At 48.3% G+C, this 12,059-nt stretch overlaps 1 protein-coding gene across 1 annotated transcript in view; it reads left to right on the top strand.

Moving 5' to 3' along the window:
- The window catches only part of CPNE7 (copine 7), a 36,738-nt gene that overhangs the window by 16,286 nt on the left and 8,393 nt on the right, over window positions 1-12,059 (top strand). Inside the window, exons 2-10 of the mRNA XM_035118586.3 lie at window positions 512-694; window positions 2,720-2,794; window positions 3,051-3,125; window positions 3,667-3,750; window positions 4,416-4,505; window positions 5,641-5,739; window positions 6,294-6,380; window positions 7,693-7,752; window positions 11,646-11,779. Coding sequence (XP_034974477.3) covers window positions 512-694; window positions 2,720-2,794; window positions 3,051-3,125; window positions 3,667-3,750; window positions 4,416-4,505; window positions 5,641-5,739; window positions 6,294-6,380; window positions 7,693-7,752; window positions 11,646-11,779 — 887 coding nt within the window. The remainder of the gene's footprint in view (window positions 1-511; window positions 695-2,719; window positions 2,795-3,050; window positions 3,126-3,666; window positions 3,751-4,415; window positions 4,506-5,640; window positions 5,740-6,293; window positions 6,381-7,692; window positions 7,753-11,645; window positions 11,780-12,059) is intronic.

The following is a 12,059-nucleotide window of genomic DNA, read 5'->3' as shown; positions in this document are numbered from 1 at the left end:
GTTCTGCGCACACTTAACTTGTCAGTCAGCTCAGCCAAGTACACCAGTGGGACTCACAACATGCCTAGGATTGCACTGTGAATTTGCAAAACAGCTTACAGTCTTTGTTCGACTCTCCTGAGGCCACAAGTAAGTCAGTGGCAAAGGTGGTTGGACTTGGATCTGATGTCCAGGGCTGGCTGGCCCAAGGCATTTTGCTGTCTGAAGCAAAAATGGCACCTCACCACTCCATGAAAAAATCTAACTTGCCTGGTAGCTGAATCTTATTTTGACACTGGTGATAGGATAGGGTCCTCCACTTGCACTGAGCACAGCAGAAAGACTGCACGGTACATCCATCTGTGTTCAATCCCTGGCCCTCAAGATATGCTGCAAGAGGTAGTTGCCTCGCTCTGCCTAAGAATATGGCCAGCCCTGTGAGTGGCTCATTTCGAAGCTTCCTTTCCACTATCCCTGAACTTGATATCCCACTCATCTTGAATGTCTGCTTTTCCTCCCATGCGTTCCACAGGTGGACCGATCAGAGGTCATCAGAAGCAACCTGAACCCCATCTTTGCCAAAGTCTTCATGGTTGACTATTACTTTGAGGAGGTGCAGAAACTGCGGTTTGAGGTGTATGACATTCATGGCCACAGCAGCATTGGGACCCATGATGACGACTTCTTGGGTGGCATGGAATGCACAGTGGGCCAGGTAAGGAGGGGCAGGTGCCGCCTCATGAGGTTGGCACAAACAGTGGTAGCAGAACAGAACAGCTCTCCTTTGCTCCAAATGAGAGAAAGAGAAAGAGGTGCAGGGCCAATTTGGGAGCCAACAAAAAGGCCCAGTCCTTGGACCAAGCTAGTTCAGCATTGTATTGCATTGCATTGCATATATCCCACCTTTTCTCTAAGGAGCTCAAGATGGTATATGTGGTTCTCCCTGTCCTTGTTTAATCCTCACAACAACCCTGTGAGGTAGATTAAGCTGAGAGGGAGTGACCAGCCCAAGGATATATTTTATATGTCAGCACAGCAGTTTGTAACCAAATGAATGCAGACCAAAAAATTGCCGAGGATTGCTTGGTTGAACTTGAATTGAGTTGTGCAATGAATGTGAACTGAACTAATTCATTTTGCAAAGGGACAAATGTGAACTGGATTCAGTTCCCTTTTAGATATGCTGAAGTTGAGCTCAAACAAGTCCCGTTTAAAAATGGACTTTCCGAATTCTGCAAAGACCTGCCATCCACTTTCCTGCTGCAGCTTGTCCACAGCGATTGCCCCTTAAAAGCAAGAAGCATCATGCAGACTGGAGCTCTCCACTCTCTTTCGCCATGGGATAACTGCCAGCCATTGCCAGCCTCCTGTGGCTTTGCTGTGTGGCTCATGTGTAAAAGCACTGATGAGCAAATATCTTGAGGCTCTGAGCAGCTTCCACGGGTCTGCCTGCTGAGTCTCCCCCACACCCAGCATGCTGCAGGATTCCCCCTCATTGTGCTTTTTTGTCAGGCAGAACCATTGTGTGACTCACCTATTTTGGTCCCTGAGCCAGTGCTGAGATCATTTCCCATTAAAAAAAAACCATAAGAAGAGCCTGCTGCATCAGGCCAATGGCCCATCTAGTCCAGCATCCTGTTCTCACAATGGCCAACCAGATGTTTGTTGGAAGACCACAAGCAGAAAGTGAGTGCAATAGCACTCTCCCCATTTCTGATTCCCAGCAGCTGCTATTCAGAAGCATTACTGCCTCTGACAGGGGAGGTAGGGCATAACCACCAGGGTTAGTAGCCATTGACAGCCTTATCTTCCATGAATTTTTCCAACCCTCTTTTAAAACCATCCAAGTTGGTGACCACCGCTGCCTCCTGTGGGAGTGAGCTCCATAACTATGCACTGCATGTCTATGTCTATGCTCTGGTAACCTCTAGGTTAGGTTACAGAAACGTGTTATATGTGGGACTGCCTCAAGCTCCATCCTGCACCCCAATATGCCAATAGGCTCCAACACTTCTTCCAAGTGAAGCAGTGCATCACATGGAGAGTGTAAAAATGCATGAGGAGTGGTATACTGGGGCCCTGCAGAGCAGAGATAGAAAGAGGTGACTCTTGCTAGTGATCCAAGTCAAGCATCAATGGGAAGCTGTCTTGTGGGATATACTAACTTGTGGGATTGCCTGACCCCCATAGTGCCCACCTGACCACTTCAGTCTGTTATAGATGCTATATAATAATCATTTCTCACTTGTAAGAAAATTGAAATTCATAGAATCACAGAGTTGGAAGGGCTCCTGAGTGTCACCCCATTTAACTAAGTCCTGCTCCAGCCATTTAAATTAATGAACCAAAGTAAGTCATGTCCATTAACTTCAATGGGTCTACTCCAGAGTAGGAGTAGTGTTGAATTTTAGTATTTCAGTGTGGCAGCACCTACACTTTGGAGCTCCCTGTCTATTGACATCAGGCAGGCACCTTCTCTATGTACTGCTTTCAACACCATCTTAAAACATTATTCTTGAGGCAAGCCTATCCAGACACACAGATGTTGACGTGTTTTGATTTCTTTTTAACTTACTGTTCATTTCCATTATCTTTTAAAGGTTTTTGATTGATTGCTTTTAACAGATTTTTCGTGTTCATTTTAACATTTGTTGGGAAGCGCCTTGAGTTTTATTACAACCAAGCAGCACAGAAAACATGGTCAAATAAACAAATCTTTTCTCTCTGCCCTCCTTTGCAGATTGTGGCCCAGAAGCGGGTGACCAAGCCTCTGTTCCTGAAGTACGGGAAGTATGCGGGCAAGTCCACCATTACGGTGAGCAGCTCGGTCACAGAAGCGGACGTTTTATGACAGCCTTCTGGCCTCCATGGTCTGAGGCCCTGTGGGGATTATGGGTTTGTTTTGGTTTTGGTCTTGTTTTTATTAGGTATTTTATGTTTTTATTTTGTATTTTTATGTGGTGAACCACCCATGATCTTCAGGTGAAGGGTGGTATACAAAGTTAATAAATAAAATCTCCTCAAGAATGACTTCTGACTGGCTTCCCTCTTGAACCTCCGCCCCACAACAGGTGACGTCAGAAGAGATTTCTGGGGACAATGGTTTTGTGGAACTATTCTTCCGAGCGAAGAAGCTGGATGACAAGGTAGCGGGGGGCACAAAGGACCTCTCTCTCTCTCTCTCTCTCTCTCTCTCTCTCTCTCTCTCTCACACACACACACACACACACACACACACAGCAAGTGGTTGAACCTTCCATTTTTTAGCCACATTCTGTTGGGAGGGCTGGCTCTGGGCTGTTTATTGAAGCACCCATGGGCGGAGGGGAGCCAACAACACAATACATCTAATTAATTACTGTATTATGAAGCACATAAGAAGAACCCTGCTGGATCAGGCCAATGGCCTGTCTAGTCCAGCATCCTGTTCTCACAGTGGCCAACTGTATGCCTGTGGGAAACCTGCAAGCAGAATTCAGGCATGAGAGCAGGACACTCCCATCCTGTGATTTCCAGCAACTGATATTCAGAAGCATTACTGCCTCTGGCTGTGGAGGCACAGCATAGTCAGCATGGCTTGTAGCCTTCGACAGCCCTCTCCTCCATGAAATAGCAGCAGCAGCAGCAGCAACAATAATAAATCACCTGACATCAAGATCATGGGACTCATACCCTCCCTCCCCACAGGATCTCTTCAGCAAATCAGATCCCTTTCTGGAGATCTACCGGATCAATGATGATGGGAGTGAGCAGCTGGTTCACCGCACAGAGGTAAGAGTGTCCAGTGGAGGCCAAAAGGTATAATTCCCCAACACTTTCACTCCAGGCCAATTGACTGAGAACCCAGAGTGGAAGAGAAAATGAGGGTTCAGATCAAAGTGTGTTGCTCCTTTATCGTAGGCTCCCAGTATTCATCTTTGAGCTGGTCCTTCTAAAATCCTGGGGAAGTGTTGGGGATGAGCAGTGACACCTCTTTTACGCCTTCTGAGAGGCAATTGGAGTGCCCTGAATCATGTGTTTATTTACTGGAATTCCACAAGGGCCTTAGATAGAGATACAGGGAAAAATGCCATGTCCACAGAAGCAGGCTATAAAAGCACTACTATCCTTAAGAAAACCATAATAACACTACCAGAAGGAGAGAGAAGAGCAGAACTGTGCATTCTAAAGGAAGTGGGGGAAGCCACAACATGGAAATAAACCTGAAACTTAAATGTAGAAAGAGACCACAGTAGTTTACCCTTCAAACTACCATTCCCAGGGTTCTGTGGGAGGACACCATACACTTCAAATGTATGGTGTGGATATGACCTCTGATTAGATGAGCCTCCAGGTGAAGGGAGCCAAGGATAGGGGCAGCCCCCTGAGAAGGAAAGTCCACTCCGTAAGACTTTGCTGTCAATAATCACCAGCCCTCTCCTGCCTGTGCTTTGCAGTTTGTCAAGAACAACCTGAGTCCCGTGTGGGAGCCATTTAAAGTCTCACTGAACTCTCTGTGCAGCTGTGAGGAGAAGCGGAAGCTGAGGGTAAGTCCAAAATGGGAAAACGGGGGAGCCTGTGACTGGACAGCACACTCAGCAGGGAGGCTGACCGTGCCAGTAGTGCAGGGGTGAATTCAGAAGTGCAGGGTCCCTTCATGATAGTCGCAGCAATACCCCCTTACTGCCATGCCCCCTTCTAAGATTATGCAAGCAATAATTTTTTAATTATTAAATAACAATCATTAGGGATGCATTGCCATGATCAGTACAGATTTCCATGTGCTGCCTTCCAGTGAGATCTGTAATTTAAGTTGACGGAATATGCGCAACTTGCGGGTTTAACATATAGAATAAGAGAGCAAGAAGAACATACATTTAAAGAAGGTTGGAAAACACTTCTTGAGTATATGGAAAATAACTGTACAGTGGAAAATGCTGGCAGCATTAAGATAAATTCAACAGAGTAAATAATTTTAGATGGATGTAATAGTAGAAAAATGATTGGGATAGTTATTGTAAAATATGCAGGGATGTAAGAGATGCAAAATGAACCGTGGAAAGAGAAGAAGGGAAGTCACTGGATATGTTAAAGTATGTAAAATGTGTGTGTGTGTGTGTGTGTGTGTGTAATATGAATGAGAGATCTACTATTTTCTGTCCACATAAATAGGCAAATGATCTAGAGTGCTCTAATATCTAGTTGTGGTTTCCATGAAGTTTCATTGTACATAGCAGAACATGTACATATTCTCTTGAAAGGAAAGCAACTTGTGTTTCAGTGTTCCAAAAGGCTTAGCTCTGGAGCATCAAGAACCATTGCCACTCCCGCCTCCTCTGTGTTTTTCCTGTGTGCCTTCTCCAGAGTGACCCTAGGAGCCAATCCTTAGTGGAAGACTCGCCTCCTTTCACTCTGATTGGCTCCAATCAGCACAAAGGGTGAGAAGGCTACTTCTCAGTGGCTAAATTGCTCCCCTTTCATGCTGATGGGGCAGCTCTAGGATGCTGGAGACTGGAACTCTGCTGGGACCCTGCTGCAGAAAGCGTAATGGATCTTCGACCCTTGCCCCCAACCATGGACCATTACACCACTGGGCCTTGCAGCAGAAGGGACCTTGCCCACCCTTTCCACGTACTAAGCACCTCTCTCTTTTTCTCTCTCTTTCTCTCTCTCCGCATTCAGTGCGTCGTATTTGACTATGACTCCCGGGGCAAACACGACTTCATCGGAGAATTTTACACCACCTTTGAGGAGATGCAGAAAGCAAAGGGGGGCAACAAGGTTGGTGTGTGAGAGAGTGTGAGAGAGTGTGAGAGAGGCCCATGTGACAGCCCACCATGCGCTTGTAATGGACAAGAGTTCCCCCTCTCATTTTGGAGGGCCCTTGGGGAAGACATGCTCCATGGGGTCCCCTCTGCCATTGAGCCAACTCATCCCGGCAGAAGGGCTCTTTTCAGTGGGGCCCTGCTGGGGTGGGGACCCTTGGTAGATGCCTAACCATGCCATCCCTTGGCACCAGCCCTTCCCACCCACTTTCCCTTTCGTTGTTCTAGATGGCTTAGTGTGAGCATACCCTGGGGAAGATGCCTCAAGGGTTGCCATACTACACACAGTCAGGTTCCCCTTTCATTCAGACCTTACCTGGTCCCAGCTGAACACAACATGTGTCCAGCACCAGGTGTTGTGATCTCGCTTGCTCAGAGCCCCCACTTGTCTTGATGGAGCTTGCAAGGGAGACACCTGGTATGGGAAGGGAACACTTTCATTTCCCAGCAGTGCCTACCTCTCATAAGGTCAGCATAGCTGCTCACCTTTGCTTCTCCTCCCCAAATCAGATCCAGTGGGATTGTATGAATCCGAAGTACAAGCTGAAGAAGCGAAACTACAAGAACTCGGGTGTGGTCATTCTCTTAGACTTGAAGGTGAGTTGTGTGGTGGGGAGGGTTGTACACAATATGGGAGAGTTTTCCTCTGAGAGAAGAGGTTGCCCAGTGTCTGGGCAGGGGAGGGGGAAATCTACACGGGTAGGGATAGAAGGGTAGAAAGACATCTTTGCAACCCAGCAGAAACACTGAGTCTTCTGCTGCTGGCTACCCCTTCACTCCCCCAGTCTGGCTGCGTCAGTTTGGTAATATCAGAGAGTAGGGATGAGGAAGAAACTTGAAACTTGACTCAGTTTGCATGGGGAACTGACCCCATTTACACAGTCCCAAACAGTAAGCCAGGGGTCCCCAGACTTACCGAGCTTCGGGCCGGTGCCCGCCGCGCCGACTGCGCGGCGGGCTGGAGGGTAGGGGAGGGTGCGCGCAGCGGGCCGGAGGGCGGGGGAGTGCGCGCCCCTGCACGTGCGCATGCGCACACGGTCAGAAAAAACCGCCGAAAATCGCTTGTGCACATGCGTATGGGCCTCCCCCGACCCGGAAGTGCACCGGAAATGACCTCTTCTGGGTCGGGAGAGGCCCATACGCTTGCGCACAAAGGATTTTCGGCGATTTTTTCCCCCGATTTTGAAGATCACCGCCGCGCCGCGCGCCGTAAGAGCGGGTGGCGGCAGCGGGTGGCGGGGGGCGTCGCGGGCCGGATTGGGAGGCCAATTGGGCCACATCCGGCCCGGGGGCCGTAGTCTGGGGACCCCTGCAGTAAGCAGACTAATTCACAGCCATCTTCGAAATTCACAGTTCTGAGAATTTTGTAAAGTACTTCTCCAAACAAGTAAGGTGTTCAGAAATAATGTACATCTAAAAGAGTAAAGCATGCATATAAATGCATATGATAGTGAAAGTAACATACAAATATGCATTACATATGGGGAAATTGCTTTGGGAAAATGTGTACTTTTGGCAAAACTGCATACAGGGTTGTATATATTGGGAGAAATTAACACTGAAATGCTGATGAAAACTTTTTTAAAAAAACAACAACAACCAACTGATGTGGAATTGCAGAGAACTGTATTTAAGATTGGAAAAAAAATGAGAAATGGAGAGAAAGCAAGATGGAGTATATTTGCCCATCTCTGACTGGGAATTTCTCCAGATCTTTCCCCTCTGGAATCTGGTGGGTTGCTGTGCTGTAAGCAAGGCCAGGTCCTTCCAGGTCCTCATTGAATTCTCTGCCCCCCCCCTCTAACTGGATGTGCAGCCTTAATGGCTGCCTCCTCATGCCTGGAAGACTGCAGGAGGAAGGAGGGTGTGCCTATCCATAGCATTGGCTAACACACTCTTTGTCTGAAAGATTCACAGGGTCTACTCCTTCCTGGATTTCATCATGGGTGGTTGCCAGATCCATTTCACGGTGAGTAGCAACGCTTGCCTTCCCCTGCTGCACAGTGAACCCATTCTAGCCTCTACTGAACATCATTGGATGGTTTGGGTTTTTAAGGCAAGTCTTCTGATGAGTGTGTGTCTTTCACTGGAGGCCAGTCCATTAGGGCAAATGGGGCACTGCCCCAACAACCTCAGTCTATGCTCAGCCATCCCCACCTGCCTGCCTTCTTACTTCCAACCAGTCCTATCAGCTTCTTCCACCTCAATTACAAGGGTTGTCCATGTAGAATTCAGCAGGGAGAAGGAGGATGGGGACAAAACTAGAGCTAGTTGGCTCTGTTTGCCATTGGCTCTGGTGCCACCTAATGTTGGGCTCCCTCCCTTCCGCCCTACCAGTCTAAATGGGCACCAGCGAGCCCTTTATATCTCCATACGTGAAGCAGCAACATCCTGCCTTTTCACATGCTGCAAATCCGTGGGAGCCTGTCACTGTCCTGGACCACCATGCTTGTTCGAGGTTCAAAAGCATGTTCCACACATTGCAGTAGAACAGAAATACAGAAAACCCTCCAAACACTGCATATGCTCAAAGGCAGTGTAGATCTCAGCAAAGATACTAGGCTTGTCAGCTCTCCTCCATATGGGGATGTCACTTCCCTGGTTGCTGTCGCTAACACTGTTGTAGGATACAGGCTTAGGGTATGCTTTCTGCACACATGTGCACACAGACAGCCTTGCCTTAGCAGGCCAGCTTGTCACGTGCAAATCAACCACAGGCTTGGCCAGGCAGTTTTGCAAATGGAGGCTTCTTCAGTGATCCTCCCCCAGGTCTTGGTGAGATGCCAGGTGGGCATGTGTGGGGAGCAGCTCCTTTTCCTCCTCGGGCTTTCACAGTCCCTGCTGCCAGGCCTTCACTGCAGCTTCGCACAGATTTTTCTCCCTTGAAAACAACCAGTGCCCAGATTGCGTTTTGAAAGAGCAACTCTCCTTCTTGGAGTGAGTCAGATCCTAGAACATTCAAGGAACAGATTGCTGGCTCTCAGCCTCTCCGCTCGCTGGGATACGAGCTGGGAACGATCCCAGGAATTAGAGGCTCGCCATGTCTGGAGGTGCCAAGGCCTGTTGCTTGTTGGTGCCACGACGTAGAGGCGAACAGCAGAAATGGTATCAGCAGGTGGCACAAAGCTGAGCTGTGCTTGGTGCTGCCCCTGGTGTGCAAAATGGGAAAGCGCACCAAGATGGCACTCCTCCCTTTGAGTCCAAGTCTAGGAGCAAATGCCAGTTTTCAGGAGATATCAGGTTGGGATGGATCCATTCAGCTACTTAGCAAGGGGAGGAGAAGGAATCATAGAACTGTAGAGTTGGAATGGATCTAGTCCAACCCCCTGCAATGCAGGAATCACAACTAAAGAATCCCTGGCAGATGGCCATCCAACTTCTGCTTCAAAACCTCCCATGATGGAGAGTCCACCATTTCTGAGGCAGTCCGTTCCACTGCCTAATAGCTGTTGCCATCAGTAAGTTCTTCCTAAAGTTTAGTTGGAATCTCCTTTCTTGTAATTTGAATCCATTGGTTCAAGTGCTACCCTCTGGAGCAGCAGAAAAAAAGCTTGCTTCATCTTCCAAGGAAGAGAAGAGGCTCATTGCTCTGGGCCCCTCCTTTCACATCCACAGTCAGAAAATTGCTTGGCTAAATAGCAACCTTCTCCAACCTGGTGCCTTCAAGGTGTTTTGGACAAGAACTACCATCAGGTCCAGCCAGCACAGCTGTGTTGTCTGGGGCTGCTGGGAGTTATAGGGTGCTTCACTACCGTGTGGGAGGAATATAAGTGAGTGCCTACAAGGAAGCTTAAGTTTGGGCAGTGGATTAAAGCACCCTAACACAACAAATCCACTTTAGAAAAAGAAACCCTCTTTTCTCAATTAGGAAAGTTACAGGAAAATGCATTGAAAAGTATGGAATGAATGAATGATCAATGGGAGATGCATAACTGCTATGTGAGCAAATCAGGATGAATGCAAGATGAATGCTTTATGCCTCATTGGAAGGGAACTCAGGGTAGGCAACCTAAGGCCCAGGGGCTGGATCCGGCCCAAGCGCCTTCTAAATCTGGCCCACGGACAGTCCGGGAATCAGCATGTTTTTACATGAGTAGAATATCTCCTTTTATTTAAAATGCATCTCTGGGTTATTTGTGGGGCCTGCCTGGTGTTTTTACATGAGTAGAATGTGTGCTTTTATTTAAATTGCATCTCTGGGTTATTTGTGGGGCATAGGAATCCATTCACCCCCCCCCAATAGTCTGGCCCACCACATGGTCTGAGGGACGGCAGCCCACGGCTGAAAAAGGTTGCTGGCCCCTGGAACCATTAGTGTTGAACCTGGGAGCATGGGTGTAGCCAAGATTTGTGTGGGAAGGGGGGCAGGACTGAGCTATCTGCAATGCAATTGGTAGTTACTGTAAGTATTTTTTATTTATTTACTTGATGGGAGGCAGCTGTGCCCCACCCCCGCGCTGGCTATGCCCATGCCTGGGAGAGACCAAGGTTCAAATCCTCACTCAGCCATGAAGTTCACTGGGTGACCTTGGGCCTCTCAGCCTAACCTACCTTGCAGGGTTGTTGTGGGGATTAAATAAGGAAGGGGAAGAACCATATCCACCACCCTGAGCTCCCTGAGAAAAAGATGGGATATAAATGTGATAAATAAATAAATTAGTAGTTCCCCGCAAAGAAATCTGAAGGAATGCTCAGTAAGGACTGGGTCTATTCTAAGCTCCGTGTCAGCTTTGTTTGAACAAGTCAAGATGAAAGCTCAATAAACGGGAGTCATTGGCGGAGCTGATAGTCAGAAACATCGGCTGGCCGGGTGTGCATGCTGAATTGGGGAGGCTTTGCCAGATATTTCAGGGTTGCTCCAAACTCTCCTTGTAAAACTGCTAAGCACTGCAGCTGGATTGGAGATAGAGTGAGGATCTTAGCAGATCTTCCTGGTTCTGCCTTGTTGAGTGGGAGGTGGCCCATCGTCAAGGCTACCACCTTCAAGCCTACCACTTTGGGATTTATCTGCCTCCTGCTAACTCGCTTCTGGTTTTGACGGGTCTATTCTCATAAACCTGCAAACGGCACGCCTGCATCACTGCATGAACGGTTTATTTCAACCCAATAAACACACTTGGAGCTCCTGTTCTTTTCTCGGCTGAGAGAGGTGTGAAAGCGGAGAACAAGTGGGAGAATGAGGCGGCTGCTTTGTTAAGGCAAATACAAATTGTTGTGACTTTCCTATCAGGCATCTGTGAGAAGGGCGATCTGGTTGCCCTGAGGCAGTTCCTGGCTAGACAAAAGTCTTGTCACAAGAGTGTCAGTTGCAGGCATTTTGTTTCCATGGGAACTAATTGTTAGAACATTTTCTGGGTGTGTGTGCAAAAGACAGAACTCCCCACCCGCAGCAAAGGGGTGTTTTAATCTAGGTGTCTGTCTTGTAAAAGAAGAACAGACTGTAGCTTGAGTGAAACTGAGAGAACGAAGCAGGGAGATGCTCTTGTAAGCATCTTAGTGGGTTGCCTGTCTGCATTGAGATCTGATGTGGGGACTGTGGACTTTGGCATGTTTAAACCAAAACAAGAGGATCTGTAACATTTCAAGGTAGTTTGGACTCCCACCATCCCCAATCACCCTGTCAGACCATCACAAATCAAAACATGAATGGCTGTTTGTTTCTGATTCAGCGTTAAATACCATGTTTTCCTTGGAAAAGTGGGGGGGGGGGACGACAACACTCGGACATGGAACTTTTTCTGTGCCTAGAAAACGTGTGGCAAAAGGTAAGTGTGGATGGGAGGTTATCCAAGAGGATAGTTTGGCTAGCCAAGTGGAGGATCCTCCTGTGTTATATTCCCTCTCTGCTCTTCTGCCTTCCAGGTGGCCATTGACTTCACAGCTTCCAACGGAGACCCCCGAAACAGCTGCTCCCTCCACTACATCAACCCCTACCAGCCCAATGAATACCTGAAGGCATTGGTAGCCGTGGGGGAGATTTGCCAAGACTATGACAGGTGACCCGATGTGTCTTGGCTCCTACTCTTGCTTCCTGAGCAGACCTGAGCCCCCTCACCTCTTACTCAACAGCCCTGCCCAAGGACATCTGGGCTGGGGTGGGGCAGAGAGAGTAGGGCAGGAACAGCCATAACATCCATGTGTTGAGGTGGGGGGAAGAGGAGACTGGGGGCTTGGAGTTGACAAGTCTGCCTCCTCTTTCAGCCAAGCTTGTAGAAGGATGATGATTTTGGACTCCAGCTCCCATCAGCCCCAGACAGCATGGCCAGGGTTCAGGGA

This window comes from Zootoca vivipara, chromosome 6 (assembly GCF_965207765.1).
Source record: "Zootoca vivipara chromosome 6, rZooViv2.hap1.1, whole genome shotgun sequence".
Taxonomy (NCBI): domain Eukaryota; kingdom Metazoa; phylum Chordata; class Lepidosauria; order Squamata; family Lacertidae; genus Zootoca; species Zootoca vivipara.
Note: the sequence above shows the minus strand (reverse complement) of the source record. Positions and strands in the feature narration are given on the sequence as shown.